Raw genomic sequence first — 22,358 nt, forward strand, 5'->3', positions numbered from 1 at the left:
CGTGACTCTCAGCAAAAGTAGCATCAGTCACTATGGATAAGATCGATGAAGGAAACATTTTAATCCTTGGTAAGTTGTCAGACTTTGGCTTGATCAAAGTTGAGCCACTGTCCTGCACTTGTCAACCCTTTTGTTCATTAACAGATCCCTCTGTTCTCCTGCTTCTGGATAAAGTAACATGACATGCTTGAAAGCTTAAAAAGTGTGTTAGATCAACAAGCACAGCTGAATCCAGAATCCTTATGCAAGGTAGCATGAAGTTATTGGATAAACTAAAAAAAGGTGAATCTGTTATTTACCCTTGTTAATAAATCTTACTTACAAAAAACAACAACCGTAAAACATTTCTCATAAACAGTTGCGATTTTAGCCCAGAACTGAAATGTTAGTTGCTTTCTATTTGAATTTTCATCTTCAGTGGAAAAAAACTCAATTTTCATCTTAAGTGTCAGATCTGTTCTTTTTACAGTTAATCTCTGCAGGTGAATGTGGTGTCTCCCATTAGAGCAGAGGTGACATCTAACCCCATGAGAAGTCAACTGAAATGCTCGCTCCAGGCTCTTCGTATGACTCACAGCACGGCAACTTGTCAAAAAGTATACTTATTCTCCGCTTTCCCTGTTTTTGTCGCACCACAGTCGTGCTGCAGTATGCTTCATCGCTTTATTTTGTTGTAGGAATTGGATTCGAGCTTGGTCAGATTAGGTGACTCACCAAGGACCCCACTGAACAACAAGAAGAAATGCAGGTATTTTTACTGAGCAAAGCATTAAACCCAATTTAATTATGAGTATCACAATCACATTAAATTTAACTATGAGTGAGTTGTGTCTCAAGCAGGCACCTATATCGTATTTATTGAAATAGAATTGGATACAACATTTGTCACATCTTAGAGCAAATACACCTCCCAATGTTTATTATTACTTGGGATCTGTGGGTTAAGTCAACTAAACAGTTAAACGTCATATAGAGTCTGATATGATCAGCCTGTGATGTATGTGTTCAAATTTTCTCAAATAAATTATCACCCTTGCTCGTCAGCACCAGAATTACATGTTGGTGGAAGGTATGTTTTATGTTTGGTTTTGTGTTGGCTCATGATGCAGGTCAAATGTTATGCTGCAACACAGCTGTAGATTTCTAGCTGGAGCAGGAACTCTATTTAATGGACTTGTTTTCCCAGCTCTACTCCCTGGATGTAAACAAGCACAATGATTGGACAGCATCTTTTGGGAGCAGAGCCGTTTGGTTGTATCTGGAAAATGTATTTAAAAATATATGTAGGCTGTATCTCGTTGAACATATTAACTTGAGCAATGTCTAAATTCATGTTACAAAATGCTTGTGGACGTTAACATGCAAGGAGGTTGGTATTGCTTGCACTGCTAACGTCAGCCACATTCAGCAAACCAAATAACAGTTTTAAATATATAAGTCTTTATCTAAGTTTGCTTTAACATACTGGGAAAATAGCGAGCAAGGAGCATCCCATGTATTTACCTTTACAATAAAAAAGGCAACTAAATTAAAATCAAATCAAACCTGCACAACTTTAAAAATCGGTATTATATTTCACAATGCTAAAGAAAAAAAGATGTTGCTTGTGTTGTTTACAAATATTTTTAATCTGTTTTCTCTACTTAGCTGGTTCAATGTTACTGCTATCTGGTGGGCAATTGGCTCAGCCTGCCTCCAAGTATGCAGAGTTGCAAAGACTAAACAGAATAGTTGGTATGGTTGGCACAGAGCAGACAAAAACAATCAACTCAGCTCATATTTTCCAAGGGACCATTCGCTGTCAAATAAACGACCAATATAAACCCTCTTCTGGTCTGCTTTTACAGCTTGGCATCGATCCTTGGTGCTCTGCCACAGTTCAAGTATGTAGCCTCTCTGAAACCTCTCAAACAAGATGGATAGAAATGTGGCCCAGGGTTTACAGATAGCATATTTGTGATTGTTTCACATAATGAGAAGTATTCATCTCCATGACTTTGGCAGCAGAACAGATCACCATTCATGTGCCATAGCTGTGCTAGTGTTTCCACTCAGGAAGTCAAAGCTGAATACACAGCAGAACAGGTTTTCTGTGTCGCCTGGTACGCCATCATAGCTCTCTGAAAATGAGGCGAAATCTATCAATTCGGAAGTTAGCCTGGGGAGGGTGCAGAGAGATCTCAGGAGTTATTTTGACCCGAGGCGTTTGTAGTTTAGCATATAATAAGCTAAATTAAATCAGTCTGTCATTTTACAGTAATTCTCATGATTCACTTCTATTCCACTGATTTATTCCCATGTGAATCAAAGCCATTCTGTATATTTAAATAGATGTATCATTCACTGGAGACAAAAAACACATTATGGGACCCCAGTGACTGTGTTTGTTAGTGCACCGCCAGAACCACATAATCTACAATGTAATCAGTCAGGCTGATATGAGGTGCAGGAAGCCCAGAGGAACCAGAAGCAGCTGATAAGAGTAAATGATAAACCTGGGGAGAAAAACAGACGGACAGCTGTGATGGAGAGATAGGAGGGAGGATGGCAGAGAGGTTGGACAGCAGAGACCTGGCGAAGATACACAAGACACAAGTCTTTACCAGCTCACTACAGTATATACCTTATTTGAAGAAACTGCTTTCTTTCATCGAGGTCTGAACCTGTGAAAGAAGAGACAGTGACAAAATAGCACAAGTAAAAGTGACCTCTAATTCAGTGTTCCTTGCTGAGTGGGTAGACAAAAACAACATGGCTACGGATCACTTTTTGCTCTCTTAACCACCATTCAAGGTTAACTAAGATGGGAAAGGGTGCAGAGGCAATCGATCTTCTGCGTTAGCAGAGAAACAGACCGTGACGCAAACTAGCGTTGTGGTTCACAAATGTTGTATGCCTCTAAGAGCCTTTACAGTCACTGCTTGGAGAAAAGTAAATAAACAAATCGGATTAAAACAAATTTATTTCTATATTAGATTACACACCACAAGAAAGAAGGCTTCATGATGGGGGGGGGGGGGGGGGGGACAGACAATCTCTTGCAGCTGTGCCCGCAGAAATCAGATGTGACAGTTGAATTATCTATATATGAAACATCTCCAACCATGATACAGTTACTTAAAGGATAGCTAGACATCTATAGTAGATACCTGCTGCTACTTTTTTTTGCCAATTCACGAGCAACAGTTTAGCACAAGGACCGCAAACAAGGGGATATCGCTCGCCTCGCTCTGTCCAAAATAGGAATGTGCCGTTTTTAAAACTCTGGACAGAGAAAACTTTTTGTTTCTACTTAGTACAGAGGTTTCGCTAGGCTAACCTTAGCTAAGTAAGAACAACGTCTGGTCTGATTAAGAATGTTTATAGTGACATGAGGAGAGTACAGATTAAATGATAGGTAGTGGGGAAGACGGCACTAAAATGTGACACTTAGAACTGTGTTAATCTAAACGTAATATTTTGAATGTGGTTCAAAAACTGAAATCGCTACCTTTCACATCTTTAAAATTAGCCAGGCATGTTTAAGATTTTAGTGCAGCATTGTGGTACAGCTCAAAAGCTCTAGCTCAATTTTGACATTTGTGTTTTTCTGCTCTTGTGTACGTAATAACAGTGTAACAGACGTTCTGCTGTCAAATGCTTATTTTAATGATGCACCTGGAATGGTGGACTGAATAGGAGTGGAAACTTTGGCTTCAAGAGGTGTTACCAATTTATTAGTGGTAGTCAATAACCTGAACAGGCACCTTCTTGCCTACCTCAAATAGACTGATAGTGTGTTAAGCCATCAAACCAAAATCCCTACAAACAGGCAGACAACAAAAATATAGTCGAGGGGAAATAACCATGAGTGTGTAGGGACGATCAAAGAAGAAGACTGAAAACATACTTTCTTTTTAACCTGGACCTCGTCATCTTTACATTGATCTATTAGTCATCAGACAAAAACCAAGACAACCAGCCTCACAGCATCAAGACATCTTTGAACCAACATGTTTGGTTTTTTTTAAATAAAAGAAAATCCAAGATGTTATATCAAAGCCAACTCTGGCCCAGGCAGCAGGGCAATGCAAATGAGATCCCACCCATTTGGAAATGTAACCCATATGCAATTAGACATCTCTTCAGGAAAACACTGGGCTCTTTGTTCTAGAGAAAACAAGGTTACTTCATAGAGACATCCCTTCATACTTTTGCCCAGGCATCAATCTTTAACAAGGAAACGGCAATTGTTTAATTTGGCAAGGTAAAGTAAAAAGGAAGCAAACTGCAGGAGAAAAACAGTGAGAGAGCACACATTCCAACTCAATGTGAGGTCTCAAATCTTCACATCAGATTCATCTGCTGGCAACATTCAAGGGAAGTTGAATAACTTCCAAACAGGGCGCCTCATCAGAAAGTCTTTGCCTGGATTGTGAAGCAATATTTCATTTCCTCTTTTGAACCACGTAATATAATATTCATATATTTGTATTTATGCATGCGGTCAAGGAGAAAAGAGGAAAAGAAAAAACATTTCAGGCAACGTTTCATCTGTCTGGTTTTGATGCACATAAACAACTCCAAATTTGCAGTTAATGAATAATGTAACCCTTCAAGTGGAACAATGGTGGATGGTTTTCTGTTCTGCTTAAAGAGCCAAAAAGTCAACCATGACAACAAGCGTTTCCTACGAGTTTAAAAAATCGTGTTAGTGTCACCTTGTGAAACTTTATATCATGAAATGACACAAGGAACATCTTACAAATCATTGGAACCACTTAATCATGGCTAGAAAAACCCTGATCACTCTTCCTTTGTTTTTCCTTTCTAACCAACTTTATTTCCCCGTCCATGATTTCTTCTGGTTGTTGAAACTCGATACGAGAGCACTTGAAAAGGGAAAAACCTCTAGTTGTGGTTTTCTTCATTTCAAACCTCAATTATCTCCATCATGATCTGCTGGGCAGCCAGGCAAAACGGATGACAATCTTTGTAAAAGCCAAAGAGGCCGAACTGAAAATCGATGCAACCTGTCAGAGAGATATCACTGCATCCGTCATCAACAAACATGATTCAGATGAAGAAACAGTTCCAATTTAAAACAATCCTGATGATAATGTCTTTATAACATACCTTTTATGAGATTAGGTTATGCTCTAATATTAAGTTTGTATATATCCTCACTGGTTAATCGTTAACTTATTTTACTGTATTTACATCCAGTAATCATACTTCCCTTTGAACTGCAAGCACGTCAGTTTAACAAGTAGAGTTGAATCCAGACTGTTTGACTGGTGCTGAACATCAGATGTATACCATTACTGTCCAAACTAATCAGGTCTACTTCTGACATTTAAGTCACAAAATATGTTGTGTTGTATTTTTTAACCACACAAAGTAAAAAAAAAAGGCCACCTCTCCCCAAAAGAAAGAAGGAAACGTTGCTCCTGCAAAGCTCTGTGGAAAATAAAAAGTTTGACTGGGAACATGACAGTTGAATTGGGTCTTTTCAACTGACATTTCAGATCAACACCAGCAGCTCAGTTTGTTAAACAGGCCATACAAAGAATTATCCTGAGAGTAAAATATAAAAAATGTCCCAGTGACTTCGAACCAGACTGCCAGGATGCAGCAGCCACTGCTCAAACAGCTCTTACCCCAGTGTCACTCTCTTGGATGCAACATAGCACGAAGACGACAGCCTGCTTCCACAACCCTGAGGGTACGAACGCAACAACCGAAACGTTGGCAAGTCGGCCCCCTCAGGTCGTCATCACACTGAGCCGTGTTTAATGACCGGGTAATTACACAAAGTCCTCAACAGGATAATCCCAACTGCTCGCCAAGTCAGCCTGGAAAACATTCCATCAGTCATCATGATGGGTAATTACAAGAAATGGACAAATAATAGTGTGCAGTGAACAGTGTGTGAAAGTGGCTTAACCAGGCTCTGTGACAGCCTCCCACAAGCAGCGATAGCATGTTCTGTAGAAAAGAACAGAAGGACTGCAGTGACTGCTGGGAGCACATTGACCTAACACACCTGACACACAAGGACAGGCTTGTCTTAAAAAAAAAAAAAAAAAAAAAAAAAAAAGAAAGTTGTCTTGACAACAAAAGCCAAGAGACTAAGAAAACCGTTTTTTTTCTTCTTTTTTCTAACTTTCCCATTGAGACACAAATCAATTAACACAAGCGTCCAATATGAGAAGAAAAATAACTCTGGCAATCTTCCTCTATAGGATTCTTGCCCTCCCAGGTTCAGAATCTTTGATTTTTTTCCCCCTCAAAGATAAAAGGAAGGAGATGGGAAGATAAGATGTCAGATGTGAGAGAAACTCAACAGCAGACTAACCTCAGAGAGAGAGAGAGAGAGAGAGAGAGAGAGAGAGAGAGAGAGATGAATCCTTACCCAGAAGAAGAAAAAAATTATATATTTCCAAGAATGTGGTTTTGCAGGTTGACATATGAGAAGAAAAGGACTTTAAAAAGTGAGTGACTACATTAATAAATCAATAAAGTGTGTCAAACCTTCAATGCAGACAGATACTGGCTGACCAGGATGATCCATTGATGAGGAAGCAAGAAAAAGTTCAAGCCCTTGGTGGGGAAAAGAACTTACTCATGCACACCAGTCAGTATATAGTGCGAGAAGCTCTCAACCTCAGAGGCACTGACCTTAGACCCTAGCGTGATGCTCCCTTAAAGAATGCATGGACACAATTTCAGACTGCCCTCACACCATACACTTTGTATGTGCTGGAAATATGAAACCAGCAAAGGAATGCAACCCCCCCTTTATTCTAGACGGATAATGGCCTGTGTTGTGACATACTGACTCTCTCTCACACCTTCACGGGGGGTTCAGGGAACACACTTTCACTACATTACATATTTGTGATTCAACTAGAACTCTGTTTGAACCCTAAAAACCATTAACTTGAACCAATACCAGGAACCTTTATACACAGGCAGGGATCCAACTTGTCTAACCTCAAGCAGGAAGTCTCACATTGAAACACAAGTGAAGTTTTTATTTCATTAGAGACTCAAAGAGTCCTTCAAATAACAGACACGCTTGAATGTCCAGAACAACCGCAACCGTATTTATAGAAGGTGTGTGACTTGAATGTATTTATAGAAGTGTGTGTGTGTTTCTGTGTGTGTGTGTTAGAAAGACCACACTGGGCTGTGTTTTACCGGCTCGCTGGCCCCCAAGCTGTCACCCATTGGGTCCAGTCACCCAAAGGCTCAAAGTCAGTGTTTTATAATTGTTCTAAGGCCAAAATGAATAAATGTCTAAATATAATTTAGTGCATATATATATATATACATGTATATATATTTTTTTTTGGGGGGGGGGGGGGGATCTAACAACGAATAGTTTAGTTCCCATCATCTTGATCCCTGTCAGGTAGTTGTGTGGTTGGAAAGGACAGCTCAGCGGGTTACATGCTGTTCCCATTACTCTTCTTTAGAATAGATGCAAGGCCGAGGATTACTTCTCAGTTTACAACAGGGAGAAAAAATAAACAGGTAAAAGGTCCTTTGAGACAATGGTAAGACTGGACTTCTCAGCTCTTTGCACTACTTACCTTTAGGCTAAGTTTTCAGCAGGCAGACAAATTAATGAGGTGATACAGGGACACAGTTTTCTCAGGGGAGATTGGGATAAAAGTGCAAAAATAGGGGGCTAAGTGGAGAGAGAGAGTGGGAGAGTCTAAGCACAAGGCTCCAGACAGGGTGTGAAAGAGCAGGAGAGTTAGGTGTGTGACAGGAAAACCGAATCAAGAAATTGGGCAGAGCAACACAGGAAGGTCGGAAGGCATACAAACAAGGTGCTATAGCATCTCACATACGGATATTTTCTCACAGTAACACCCTGATCCTTGCCTCATGGACTTTATGGCCTTAAACTTATAGTGTTTCTGATTCACAAGGTTTAATAGGTAAACCATAAAGTGCATTTTACAGTGAAAGGATTTTAAAGATGATAAAAAGCATTCATTCACATACGACGGAGGATGAGGGCAACGTTCAACAAATAAAAATGTAAATTAACAAATCTGAGACCAACCTGTGCGAATATGGTGATGAACTCTTGAGGCCTTTTCCTCCGTAGACAAAACTTCCTCCAAGTCAGTGTGGTTCTTTCTTAGGAAAAGCCACAGTTTCTTGCAGTAGATTATCTTTTCAGGGTCCTGCTATTTTAAGACAATGTGATGATGACGTGCCAAAGCACGTGTCTTGTATCTGCATAAGTAAAGCCCCAACACAGCGATCGTATATTTTTGTCAGTTATCTGCACTAAACTTTGTTAAAGTTTCAAAGTTTGTGCAGAGACAGTTTGTGACCTATTGCTCCATGTTTGTCATTTGAGAACAGGCTGCTAAAAAAACAACTTTATCCATTCATCATTTTTTGCAAAGGCTGGTCTCGAACTTGTAAATTTACGAATCTACAATTTTATTTTCGTAAATCTATGAGTCAAGTCTCATAAATTTAGGAGATTAATCGCCTAATTTAGTTAGTTTTCTTTAAGTGGCCCTAATCCTCCTTCATATGCACATAATGTACTTCCATTGGAAGAATGTTGGGGTGACATAGCAAATTTCTGACAATTCAGAATTAGAAATAGATAAGAAAACGTTTGGTATTCTATGTTCCTGGTGTCCTTCACACTCTCTTTGTTCCGTCATGTCAAACTTCATCTCTTTAAAGGAACTCATTATCGAGAGGGGAGAAGTTCAAAGACTCTTGAAGAAAGCAATTAACACATACAAGCTACAGACTGCAGGATTCCTCAGAGGTACAGTCAGCAACGTTACTGCTGGAGAGAAAGAAATATAAAAATGATGAATCCGGAAGCCATGCGATGTCATTTTTATGTAGCTTGACCTTTAACGATCAAAATCAGGAGAAAAATCATTACACTTCCATTAAAAGCAGTAAAAGAGTATTTATAAACTGGGGATCGGTCATGATTTTTGCAAATATTCGAAGAGACAATGTGTGTGTCAGTGTGCTGACCATGACATCAGATAATCAGACCAAATTATTATTATTAACCAGGCTGTAAACACGTTCATTTCTGCTGTAAAAACAGGCTTTTTGAACGGGTGTGTATGTAACTTCTGGTGCTTCTGCAGCCAGCCTAAAGCGGACCCTCGATCTGCATTCGGCATTGGTTTTATTTTTTTAACCCTGGTGATAATACCTTGGTACTAAAAAGTAAAATTGATATGATTTCTTAAGTTACTTAATGATCATGATTTGCCCCACAATGGCGATTTCCAGCATGTGTTAGCGTCAAGCTAGGTTAATATAGCACGTAACATCTGTGACTGACGATCAAGGTTTTCAAAATGCTCAACACTTTTCAATACTTTTTGCTTTTAAAGATAAATTTAAATTCAACCAAAAGTTGCTGCGAGTGACAGAAAAATAGAGAGTAAATTACCCATTTTAGCCAAATTGGTGCACAAAAACAAGAATTATTGGGTTTGATGCTCCTCAACATTTTTGGGGGTACTCGCCCATTTAATCCCAGAAAACTTTGTCTTACTAATGTCACTATTTTCATTTATGAATCGGTGATTCTATGACAGTCCAGTTGGAGTTCATGGATATGTTTTATAAAGTATGGCACAGAGCAGAGGTTAAAGTGTTAACTGCATCTCCCCGGGGGGGGGAGTTAAAGGGACGAACAGAGAAAGGAATACGAGGAGAAGATACAGGCTGACTTTAAAGGTGTAAAACCCCCTACAGCCTGAATATCACAATTTGCAAGATAATTCTTGCTTCTGTGAAATACAACTACAGAGATGTGATACTATTCTTGTTTTCTACTATTTTTAGATTCTGTGTGACATTTTCCCCTGCAAATACCTTCATCTCTGAAGTATATCACCAAAAAAGTTCTATAAATACATTCGGAAAAAAACCCATCCCAATTCAGACCTTGCCTGAGAAACCTGTTGTTTGAAGTGATCTTGATGGAAACATGTAAGCATGTGGCTCATAGCTTATCTGGTATCCTTGTAATGATGGCAATTTGCCCAATGTGAACAGTTACAGGCTACAACAACAGGGCTCAACCTGTATTTGTAGGCCAGAGTCACTCCTGGCAACATGATACCTGCCTCCTCGTGTAGTTATCTCCCACACTCAAAAGAATATGGACAGGTTTGGCTATTCTTTTTGTAGTCGAGTAATGGGGGGGTGCTTATGGTGTTAGACTTTTAAAACATCTAAATAGGCAGAGCAACTGTCCACTTTTTGGATCGGGTGGGCCCACGCCATTCCTAATTCTAATATCCCTGTTTCTGACTCTGTCCACTGTCCTATCAATAAACCAATAAAAGCCCAAAGAAATTTTAAAAAGCAGGGGGCTTCCACTGTTGCTATAGAGAATAGTGATGAATAATTTCCAGCCAAGAGTTCCTGTACCCTGCCCTGCTCATTGTTTTACAGTCCGACTAGCAGCGAGAGAAGCAAAAAAATGGGCTGGAGGTTAGTGGAAAAGTAAATTGATAGCTGCACTGTCATGTGTTTATATATACACATATATATATACACACACTTACACCCATTAATAGAAGCAATAGACAAGTATCAGGATTTCATTAGTCAGTTGCTTTCAGTCTATTTTTCTTTTCATAGTTTGTTTTCCCTGCATACAACCAGTGCTGGCTAAAAACAGATCTGTTATAGAGCTAAGAAACAGGGCGGGTTTTTTTAGTGAGGATACAAAAGTATATTGAGAATGATGTCATGATAACATGTTACTACAGTCATTGTATCCTTTAAACGATCTCTTCACCGTCAATGTTTCCTGCCTTCTCCAGTACTCCCAAAGCTTCCCCAGTCAAGGCCTATACTTCACATTGTCAACAACTGTCCTCGTCAATGTCGTGTTCAAAGGGCTGGAATAATCAGTCCTCTGTGCCAAGAAACCGCCAACAGACAGAGATACAAACACTCGCCTGCCAAATGCTGATCTGTTTACCTCTGGTTGTCCGGGCAGCAGACAATATAGATACGTTGTCTGATAACTCTGGAAATACATGACAGGACGTGTGGGAGGGTACATGTCTGTAAGATTACAGAGAGTGGGCTATCCGTTCTGACAGCGGCAACACCTTCTGTTACAGTCCATCTTTATTTCTCTGTTAAAAGGATGCCAGATAGAAAAAGTGATACTCTCTCTTAATGAACACTTGTAAATCAAGCTGTATTTTTGTTATGTTATCATGTCAATATGCCCTTTATGATGGCATGTCTATTAAAATCGGACCCTTCTTCACAAGCAGCGGGTGAGGAGTTGCTGTTCGCAGATGGCCTCTGTGTGACTACAGAGTAATTAATGTCAATAACTATGTCCTTGTCTGTGCTTTTAGGCGTGAGTTCATGCATCTGTTTCGATCTGCAGGGTGCTTTCAGTTAGGCTGGGCAGCCGAAAACCCCACGCTACATTAGGCACCACATCCCCGCTGATAGAGATCTCTTCTTGAGTGCTCACACTTATGAGACATCTCATTACTATCTTATAACCATCATAAACTAAGAATAAGCTGTAAATACAGGCTGGGATTTGACTGGACAGTAACTTGATACTAAACAAGAATGATAAGCCCCTAATAGCATTTCCAGGCCTTAGAGGACCCTTTGCATTTATAGGCTGAGCTTAGTTTTAATGCTCTTTTTTTAATTCTAAACACTAGCTTAAATTCCCTGATGTTAATTTGGAGAGATAACAGAATAAGTGTTTTCTTTGGGACTTTCTCTTCGGAAGAAATCACAGCGAACGCAGAACAATTTAAAACCTTGCACAACCAAAAAGCCACAAGAGGACAGTTCTTCCTGGAGGAGAGATGTCTGAAATTGTTTTCCATTTTCAGTCGCCGCACAATAATGCCACTTTACAGCTGCCTGATAATGGGGAGGATGTTGAATCAATAAATTATCAACCTCGCAGCTTAAGCTACAGATCTCTGTCGGAGGCAGAAGCTTTCTCCTCGAGTAATTAAAATTGGCTATCGCTATTAGCTACCGCCTTCAGATAACTTAAAAGAGCTGAGGGTGAGATAGCCCCCCCCCCCCCATTAAGTTAACAGTGCTGCTCTTTCTTATTCCTTTGGGCTGGGTTATTTAGAGGTTTCAGGGACAGCCCCGCACATAAACACAACACTGCTTTCTTATCTGGACGCATATCAGTGAGGAAGATGTCACTGACCCACAGCATGTGAGACAGACCCTTTTATCGGCTCCTAAAGAGAACAGCCAATTGCAATGACTCCCTTGACAGCAATAGTGAGGGGAGTGTAAGAGGGAGGACAAGGGGGGGGGACACACCGGTCATACAGCCTGGCATATATGTGTTTATATTTATGTGTGTGTGTGTGTGTGTGTGTGTGTGTGTGTGTGTGTGTGTGTGTGTGTGTGTGTGTGCGCTTGAGAAAGACAGAACTAAATTAAATGAGAGACTATGAATGAATTATTGGTGAGAGACTATAATCATCACAAACTGTTGTTATAGAAAACGGTTATAGAAAACACAGGGCGTTTAGAGGAATTACATCTCATTTCTGTTTGATGACAGGTTTGCTGACTGTCTGTGTGTATACTACCACCAGGCAGGAGTATAGCTGCAGTTCCTAATTTACACAACAATAATGTGAGTCAGGCTCACTGTGATTCGTCTCTGCGATGCGTGAACCTGAAGGGATCTGCTGAACAAAACACTTACTTACACCACTTGCTCCAACAGCCTCAACCTCTAGTGCTCGTTTACACACATGCGCTGCGCTCGTGAAAATGTCCTGACATTTCCCGGGGGGGGGGGGGGCTAAAGCAAATGTACAATTTGGTTGGCCCAGACTTAAGACACAATTTAACCTGCCAGGTTAGACTTGGAACTACAAGAACGTAACAGTTGTAGTCAGGAATTAATTAGATGTCCAGTCTTCCAATGACACGGCAGAGAAATCTCTGATAAACGTTCTGGATGGAATATGAGAGTCCTCTAGGCTGATACACAGTCACTCATATTTGAAGCTTTCTACTGTTCAGTCGAGTCAGTATCAACTGCCTTCATACTGCTTCCCGTAAAACTCGATAATAATTTGATCAGAGCTGTAGTGGAAATGTGTTATCAGGCTCGTTGTTTTGTCAAAGCCTCAGAAGGGTGAAGGCTGATAAAGTGACAACTCATTGTGGCAAAACACAGAGAACAGAAAAACAGACATGACGACATGTGAAACCTCAAACCCCATAACCACAGATTCATTTTGTCTCCGTGATCCACAAGTAAACACTAAGTACACAAAGACACCCACTATTCATACACAGTACAGGATCATTTGGATCATACCCAGGGGAATGGTATTTTTTTTGTGTACGTGGACACATGCTTGCGTGGCACCTCATGTGGGTTCACCTTCATGCCAGGAGCTCATTTGTCTTCATTATCATCACACAGCTGAAGGAGGCAGATCTGTTAGGGCCGGCTCTCTGTCTGGGTATTAAAAAAAACGACTTCACAACCTGAACGTTTGTCATGTCAAGCCATTGCAGGACCATGAACATTGAGAGGGAAATATTGTGCCTTCACAGAACTCAATTCCCTATATTTCCAGAAAGAAGGACGAACGTTTGACGCAGTCGTGCTTACAGAGCTGTTTAGCAGGGGAATGTTTAGAGTGCACATTTGGTTTAATGGAGAATTTATGTGACAGATGCTAATACTCCGAGTAAATCACATCATCAAAACTGCCACTGAGCTTTTGTTTGAGTAATAAATATGCCATTTCAATCCAGTTCGTCTGCAAAACAAAGATTGCAGCGATTTGTTACCCACATTTATTTAACACATCAGAGAGCAAAAACTGCAAGGCCCACAGAACCTCCGGAAGCATAACAAAGTTGACGCTTACATACTTGGACAGAAAACGGATTTTCCAGGCCCAATTATAGTTGAAAATCTTTTAAGAAAGTGCAAGCTTAGCCCTGCAGAAAAATGATGAAGCCCACATAGCTTTGTAATCACAAGGCCAGGCGTGTCACAAGTGCTTAAATGTTCACGTATCTGATCAAAGTCTTAGTTACTACTCCCTCGCCCTTGTTCCTTCCCACACTTCTTTACCTCAAAACAACACCCCTACGTTTTGTCAGACAGAGGACCACCATGTCCTGGCTGGCGCGTTTTTTATAGGAACACCCCCCAATTATATTGAAAAAAAAAAACAACAACAACAAAAACACACAGAACTAAACTGTTATTTCTCTGATCAACACTTTAAAACAAGAATCCGATCTCAAGGAAAAAGGCAGCTGGCTTACCACTAATTGCTTTCCAGCTGGCTACATAACACATCACAGGTAGGAAAACAGCAAGGGTACCCATTCATTTATATTCCCTCCTCTCTGTGTGACGCCCATTACGTTTTTTGACCACCACCAGAGCAATTCATTACCCTCACCACGCTCACGTGCATTGGTATGGAGATGGCTGCAGAAGAAAAAAAGATGGAGGCCTGCACGAGAGGTGAATTCGTAACAGAGGTGAGTGATTCAGTTACATTGACTTGAGAGCTCCCTCGTGTTTAGTGAATTGTGGAAATTATCTGAGAGATGCAGCATAACAACATCCAGGTGGGCCCCATTATGAAAGTCATTCAGGTGTGATCGGAATTGCTAAATCTCTGATTAGTGCATACACAAGAACTCAAGTAGACAGGTGAACATACAATCATGAAAGGAAAAGAGGTGGGTGGGAATGTGTATAATGTGGTATGGGTGTGTGTGTGTGTGTGTACGTATAGTGCAAAGGTGGGAGACTCCCATGGCCTATAATTAAACCCTGGTGGGAGTGACGCTGATAACAGAGGCCTGAGGAAATCAACCTCATAGCAAGGAGAGGAGAGGATACTGGTGCACCACATGATTCGTTATTACCTCATCAAACCGAGCTTTTCGTACGAACACTGCCTTTTCATTTCCTCCTCGATACTTATCTAATGACCCCCGCGTCACATGAGCTTGCGTTCACATAAACACACACTGAAGAACAAAGCTCCTTTCAAAGTAAAGCCGCGCAGCACAGCCCACACAGTCTGTGCGTACACTCTGCTTTTAATCATTAGAATTCAATTATAAGCCATGTTACTCAATACTGATTCCGGGAACTGTGGCATAAGCCCCTTAAGTGAGTTATCATACTCACATAAAGGCGATAATTGAAGTGCCAGAGCCCGGTAGAACATCTGTCTTGGCCACTGGCATACGCACAATGAAGACAGATTTCTTATGTATACTTGATGCAGCCCACATGCCCCAAGTACGCTTACACAGCAGGTGAAGGTGACAGTTTAATCCCATTCTATGTGAACATTATGATACTAAACCGCCACCAGACCAACTACTAGACCAACTACAGCTTCAACATTCTCCAATGTGTTTGTATAGGTTCTAATGAAAACAAAAACAATGTACCTTATTTTCTGTACACACACACAAACACACACTGTTTTGCCTCCATTACCGCTCTGTAACTTATCCTTACTCCTCAGTAACATACACATACTCGAGGTGTAATGGAGGCGTAGCGGTCCCTTTCTTGAACAGGCAGTGCGAAAGGGACTGAAGACTTAAAAAGCTAACGCCACAACATTTTGTACATTTGCTCAGTTTCAGTTTGGAAGAAACAAAACGATGAATCGGCTATTATAACTGCTGATGTCCTGAAACATGTTGTCTGCCTACTCGCACTATCAAGTCATGGTTTTTTTTCACACGTGTAACCATCGCGCGCAAAAAGTTGTCGCCTCAAACTAAGGAGGTAAAGCAGCGAACTAAAGCGGCGAGCACTGACTGAGTTGATGTCCTTGTAAATCGATGACATCACAACAGCACCAACGAACAAAAAGACATTGCAAATGGAGATAGCCGGGCTTGCAAATGTTGTTTCTTTCAGCAATGCAGTGCTCTGTTGCTATGGGGACATGCCTCACACTGAGAAAAAGAAAGTTAAAAGAGATTGTCCTTGAGGCCCACTATTCAAACGGTGGACTTTAATATGCTGAAAGCTGTTTCAGTGTACAGCACACCTTTCTATAAGACTGGAGCCAGTCTTTCAAGAGTGCACCATAAGTTTGCTGCAGCTTAAATATTAAGATAATGCAGAGTGCAGCAGATTGACTCAATGCTTTTTCACAGTATCACTGCAGCGCTTACTATCACGGCTGTTTGCATCACAGGTATAACCTTGAGTGGATTTACCCCTTCGTTTTCAACCACACTTTGTTTCCAACGGTTTCACGAATGTCTGACACTCTCAAGACAACCACACAAACAAACAGCCTTCATCGAAGGAGCAAAAAAAACCCTGAAAGATGTACTCCTCTAATAGCAACCCGAAATCCATTCAGAGCACGGTGACCTTATATCTTTCAAATGAGCTGGGACAATGACAGGGAGGAGGCTGGCTTTCAGAGCACACAGGGAGAAGAACTGTCCCTTTCACTTCCACTGTCTCTTTTTGAAAACAACACAGCATTTACAAGTCCTATTATCCCCTGCAAAGAAAAGGGATGTTTGCATTTATAAGACAGGAGGTGGCCATTCCCTTATTCAGGGAGATGCCCACCTCCTATACTGACATGTTTAGAACTTCAGAGGGGGGAACAGAAATCATGCTCAGGTAAAAAGCAGAACCTTCATAAACTGAATCATCTGTTTTTGTTCCTTTCAGCCTAAAACGACATTATTGTTGAAGGGAAAAAAACAGCTTTTGGGGATACAATACTTTGATTAATCAACTCAATGAACTAAACTCTTGTGCTTGTAAAGCTGTGACTATACTGTTTCTAGTGCTCCAGGGAGGAGTTGTTGAAAGAGTGCAGTGGCCTTAAGTGGGTCTTTCATCTTCGTGTTTATTGAAAAACAAAACACGTGCCTCAAAGTGGCCCGTTTACAGAAGTGGAAGTCCCACACTCACAACTTCTGGAAAACTGTGTTGCCCCCTCGTTAGCAGCGTTTTCTCACAGTGGAGTGTGCGAGGACTTTTAGACGGATTTCTGGTGATTTCCAGCAAAAATTAGGGATTAAAAATCACACTTGCTTAACAGATTTGTTTTTGGATGGCTGGTCATTGGTTTGATTGCTCCATTTCCTTGGCAACTTCCCCATTTGCGGCCAGACCTGTTATATAATTCTGTATCCTGCAGCTTCTGCATAACAACTACAAAATATCTGCTTTGTCCATGTCTTAGTAGATAAAAGCTTATTCGATAATGTGTGAAGTTGGGTGCAACTTGTAAAAAAGTCCCCTGGATTGCATGCTGTAGCCCAAATACCACGATTCATTACAGCGATTGCCGCATTTTCAATAAATAACCTGTAATCATGTGTCCGCACGGGAGGCAGAGTTTAACCAGCACACATGCAGTCTCAGGTGAACAGGAGAAAGTTAGCCCCCTGCTTCCGAGCACGCCTGTTGTGAGGCAAAACTCCGTTTTTAAAGTACAAATGTGATCAGAAACACAAACATAACGCATTGTTTTTGCGTTCAGGAAAAAGTGCACTCACCTGCGACACTAAAGGAATAAGCGTCTGTTCCACCGAGCGAGTCTTGATTTCCAGCCCGGAATCAAAGTTACTGTTGCCGCACGGAGATGAAGCCATTCCCGCCGAGCTCAATCTCTCTCCCTCTCTCCCCCTCTCTCTCTCTCTCTCTGCCTGGCTGGCTGAAAACACAATACACGGAGTTCACCACGAGCCCTTTCTTTGGCTGTCTCTCAGCTGCAAACTGGTGTTAGCAGACTTGCAGTTACACACCGGGGGGGTTGTTTTTTTCACTTGGTTAGACTGTCGTTATCGAGTGGCTCTCCACTCACAGCGCGCTGTTTCAACCCACTCCGGCTCGGTGGTGGTGGTGGTGCCGCTGCGCCCGCTAATGTCCATGTAGTTTACTCAAGAACGGCTGGGAGCGGACTGCAGCACACCACTGTGGGCAACCACACACACACACACATTTACACACTTACATGCGAACCACAGCACGCACGCACCTTTTGTAGACTACCTTTTCACTGGCTGTTAATGCAGCTCAAGGCGTCCCAGAGTGCTCCTTCGTTTGTTTGTTTGTTTGTTTTTGACACAGATTAGACTTTTTTATTTAGACAAGGCCTACTTTGATTTGAATCATTTTCTCCTCTCAGTCAGAACAGTTACACTAGCCTATTCAAAGCATTTCAATTAAAAGTGTCCCATCTGAATTGTCTTTTGGCCATAGCATGCAAACATTTTTTAAATCTGTCATCTACTCATGCAGATTTCAGAGGATCTTATTAGAGTTTAACATTTTTAACGTCTTATAGCCTTCTACTTTTTGCAGATTGTAGAGGTTTTTATAGGGTCCGGATCAGAGTTTTATGATGTAAACATTTATAATCCATCCAGACTTGCACAGCTCTGATTTGATCCCTGAGACAAAGAATCCCACATTATCCCCTGGAGTCTGAGAATCCCTTATCATCCTCTCCAACACCACCAAAAATGCCAATCGAATGTGGCTTCACTGACTCAGCCACATGGGACAGCTGCTCTGACAGGAATACAGCTCTGTTGGAAACTTTAGTTTTTGTCTGTCTGGAGAAAGCTTTGGTACCATGGTCTTCAGATTTAACCCTTATAGGGTTCCTATAGTGTATAAGGTAAATATTTATTGTGCTGGTTTTGGTTAAAATATGAAGAAAAAAACATAAACAAGCTACATGTAAGCTGAGTGGTGGACAATGGTGTATTTACTTTGTCATTCTATGCATGCAGAAGCATGTGATGCATAAATCACACATGGACACAATTCTCTACTTTGAGGCTAACAGAAGGCATCCTCCATAAATCCCAGAGCTAATTTCTCAAACAGGATAACAAGATAAGAATCACATTTAAAAGAAAAACACCAATTCTGAAACTAAAAAATCCAGTAAAGATCTTTGATTTTCAAACAGGTTCCCTTTCTATCTCAAGATCAGAGACTTTTCTGATTGGAAGACTCATTCCATGTGTGCTGATAAAGAATGACAACAATACAGAACCAGCTCCAGAAATATACTTGTTTTGTTTTAGTAAAATGAATGATTAAATAAACTAAAAATAAAAATCATGTTTCTTCCTTTTGTTGTAAAACAAAAATCCATGCTGTCTTGTGTAAATATCACACTTTTGCCATCCTGAATATCTGCATGACTGTTACCTTGACTAAATCACAGTCATGCTGAAATTCAATACATCACTCCCTCGTGTGACGTTGTTAAAATGACTTGTTCTGAATAAATTCTCAATCTAATAATTCTGGTGTGAGAGTTTCAGTCCAGCATTCCCTATCATGGGAGGTCAGTAAATTTATCATCAGTGATACTTTATTCTCTGATATTTTAGAGACATGCTTCTCAGGCCTGAATCACACACAAGCAGAAGTAGGACCTGCAGCTATGCATTAATGGAGAGAGTGCCTTGCTCAAAAAGTGAGGTTATACAGTGGGTATGAAAAGTATTCAGACCCCTTTAAATTTTTCACTTTTTGTTTCATTGCAGCCATTTACTAACATCAAAAAAAGTTTATTTTATTTCTCATTAATATACACTAAGCACCCTATCTTGACAGAAAAAAAGTGTTTTCCAACAATTACATCGTTCCTCTTCTTGTTTCGTGATCAAGTGGCTGAATTAAGTATCAAAATACTTTATAGCCTTCTGGATCTGAGCCTGACCAAACTATTGCCTAATAATCTGTATCCTCAAGTGGCTCCTGTAGCTATTTCTAACTGTTCATGTGCAGAGGCTGGATGACAAGTGATGAGCAACTCTTGATATTACACACAGCAGATGGCTGAGAGCAGATAGGCAGATAGACCTATAAGAACTGTATGTGGCACTATTAGCAAGGGCTTTATCTACAGCTCCTTCATCGTCAAATATGGTGGCTGGCTTGCACTCTGTCAGCAGTGAAGACAATGGTGTGTGTGTGTGTGTGTGTGTGTGTGTGTGTGTGTGTGTGTGTGTGTGTGTGTGTGTGTGTGTGTGTGTGTGTGTGTGTGTGAACCTGTCTACCATTCCTATTCCCTGCCAGTATTTATTTAAAACCCTAGAGCTATGCTTTAGTTTAACCCTCCCTGCTTACATAGGTTTCACCACACACAAATACACACACAGTCACACACACTGCTATGTGCGAATGAGATTGTGTTCCCCCTTGATGAATAGCTCTATACCATAACTAGATAATATCTGCCTGTTTTTTTGTTGAGCTGCCCTGAGGCTTTCTTTTAGTGAGAAAACGATGATAACACTCTGGCTACTTGCATTGTGCTGTATACTTGTGTTGGCTTCAAGGATTCTGGTCATAGAAGATACGTTTAAGAGGCAAAATGAGATATGACATATGTAACAATTTGTAACATTTCAGTCAAAATAGTTTAGTTATCATCCAGATAAATAGCATCAAATCCACAATCCCAAAGAAACCCCATTGCTTGAATTATTTAACTTAGTTTTCAGTACTCTATAGCTGCTTGTTTTTCAAAACAGTATCTAATTTGTGCTGAAATATGCTATGTTTACTCCTCTGCCTCTAATCTCTTTCAGGCACATTGCATTTGGAAAAAGTTGCCTGAAAACCAATGCAAGCAGTGAGTCCCTGTTCTGTATTCTCATCTGAAAAGTCCAAGGGTATTACTCATTAAATTAAAAGATGCTTATGTGTGGTGTGATTGCATTGCTAGCAGCTGCTTCTGTCTCTTTCCATGCTTTAGAAGTGCTGACTTCTCTCTCTTACTCTCTCTCTCTCTCTCTCTCTCTCTCTCTCTCTCTCTCTCTCTCTCTCTCTCCCTCACTCTCACACACACAATCATTCTTCCTGTCCGTGCTGCTCCCGGGACAGGAACTGCTGAGCCTGAAAAGATAGTGATCTTGCACACTGCAAAATATAAAATGAATGCGTTCAATCATATTCCCCAGTTGGTTATGTAGATTGAAGTTTCAGGATTGTGGTGGATTGTGAAATATTTTTTTTTCTTCTGATTGTTAAAAGAAAGCTTTATGACTTTATTTACTTTTAACTCAACAATTCAATGTCCTTGACTGACCTGAAACTCAAAGGCCTCTGTCTCTAAGAGCAGGTCAACTGCATGTAAGATGTCCTGGTTGAGTATTTGCTGGACTGTTTATACGGGCTGATCCTGAATAGTTTTACAGTAAAACCTAGAAAGTTGTTTGAAAGGCGAAATCAGTTTAATCCTGACTGGTTCACAGGTGTTTATGATAATATGGGCTCTCGTCAGTAGGACTGAAACAGCTGCAGAGCAAAAATTACAAAAATAGACACCGAATGAAAAAAAAAAATCAATTAAAAAAAAATAAGTTCAAATAAAAGGAAAACACAGCAGCGGTGCTAACAAGGAGCAGGTCATCTGTCACTTACTGCTCTCCTCCTGCCAACCAGCTACCCTCAGAGACGAGGCTAATTTAATTGCCTGTAAACAAAACCAGGCCCAGTAATCTTGGCATTTTCCACATCTCTGTTGTTGCATAATCACAGACACCTTGCATATGCTCATTATCATTCAGTTTCCATCCAGAGATGCTTTGTCTGAACGCTGCCTCATTTGTTGGAGAAGCAGGCTCTGCAGTTTGAAATAAAAGCACATGCAAGCAAACAATATGTGGAGAGCTAAAGCGTGAATAGAAACATTATGCATGAGCTGTACATGCTGTGGCTGGTTACTCCCAAATATTGTTATGCATGCAAAATAAATTGATGCATACAGACAATATGACAAAATGTCAAGTCAAACCTTATATATTTCATTAAACTTGAAGTTTTAAAACCATAAATGTACTTGAGCTTGTATAACACTTGTTTAGTCTTATGACTACTCAAAAAGGCTTTTGCGCTGCTGTTCACACCCACCCATTCATACACTGAGAGCAGAGGCAACTACTGTATGTAAAGTGACCATCAGAGGTAGCTATCCCATTCACAGGAAGTAGCAGGAGCAACTTGAGGTGAAGTGTCTTGCCCAAGGACACATCAGACATGTGGAAACCATCGACCTTCCGGTTGAGAGACGACCGACCGCGAACACAGCAGCCCCCTGGTCAAAAAACGTTGATATTACACCAAGAAATGTTCAAAAGATTATTGTGGAAATCATCAATTTGTACTCACCTAAGGAGAAGGTATGATTTTAATTAACTAAAAGCCAATATGTATGTTAATTGATATGATATGATGTAATTGCTCAGCCAGAGATAATAGAAAATAAATTAAAAGATCATCTTGGTGATTTGTATCTGGATACAGAATCTTCAAACCA

General features: G+C 40.6%; 1 protein-coding gene across 3 annotated transcripts in view; it reads right to left on the reverse strand.

The window, feature by feature from the left end:
- Positions 1-18,063, reverse strand: part of ctnnal1 (catenin (cadherin-associated protein), alpha-like 1) — a 53,172-nt gene extending 35,109 nt beyond the window's left edge. The window contains exons 1-2 of one of the 3 annotated variants that reach the window (XM_079367455.1): positions 17,818-18,062; positions 17,569-17,722 (exon numbers count right to left, since the gene is read on the reverse strand). In XM_079367455.1, the coding sequence (XP_079223581.1) occupies positions 17,569-17,664 (96 nt within the window). In that variant the 5' untranslated portion in view covers positions 17,665-17,722; positions 17,818-18,062. Of the gene's footprint in view, positions 1-17,568 lie in introns of all 3 variants that reach the window. The other 2 variants (XM_079367456.1, XM_079367454.1) reach the window with 2 other exon arrangements.
- Positions 18,064-22,358: the final 4,295 nt, after the last annotated feature.

The sequence above is a fragment of the Symphodus melops genome (genome assembly GCF_947650265.1).
Source record: "Symphodus melops genome assembly, chromosome: 18".
NCBI classification, from domain to species: Eukaryota; Metazoa; Chordata; class Actinopteri; order Labriformes; family Labridae; genus Symphodus; species Symphodus melops.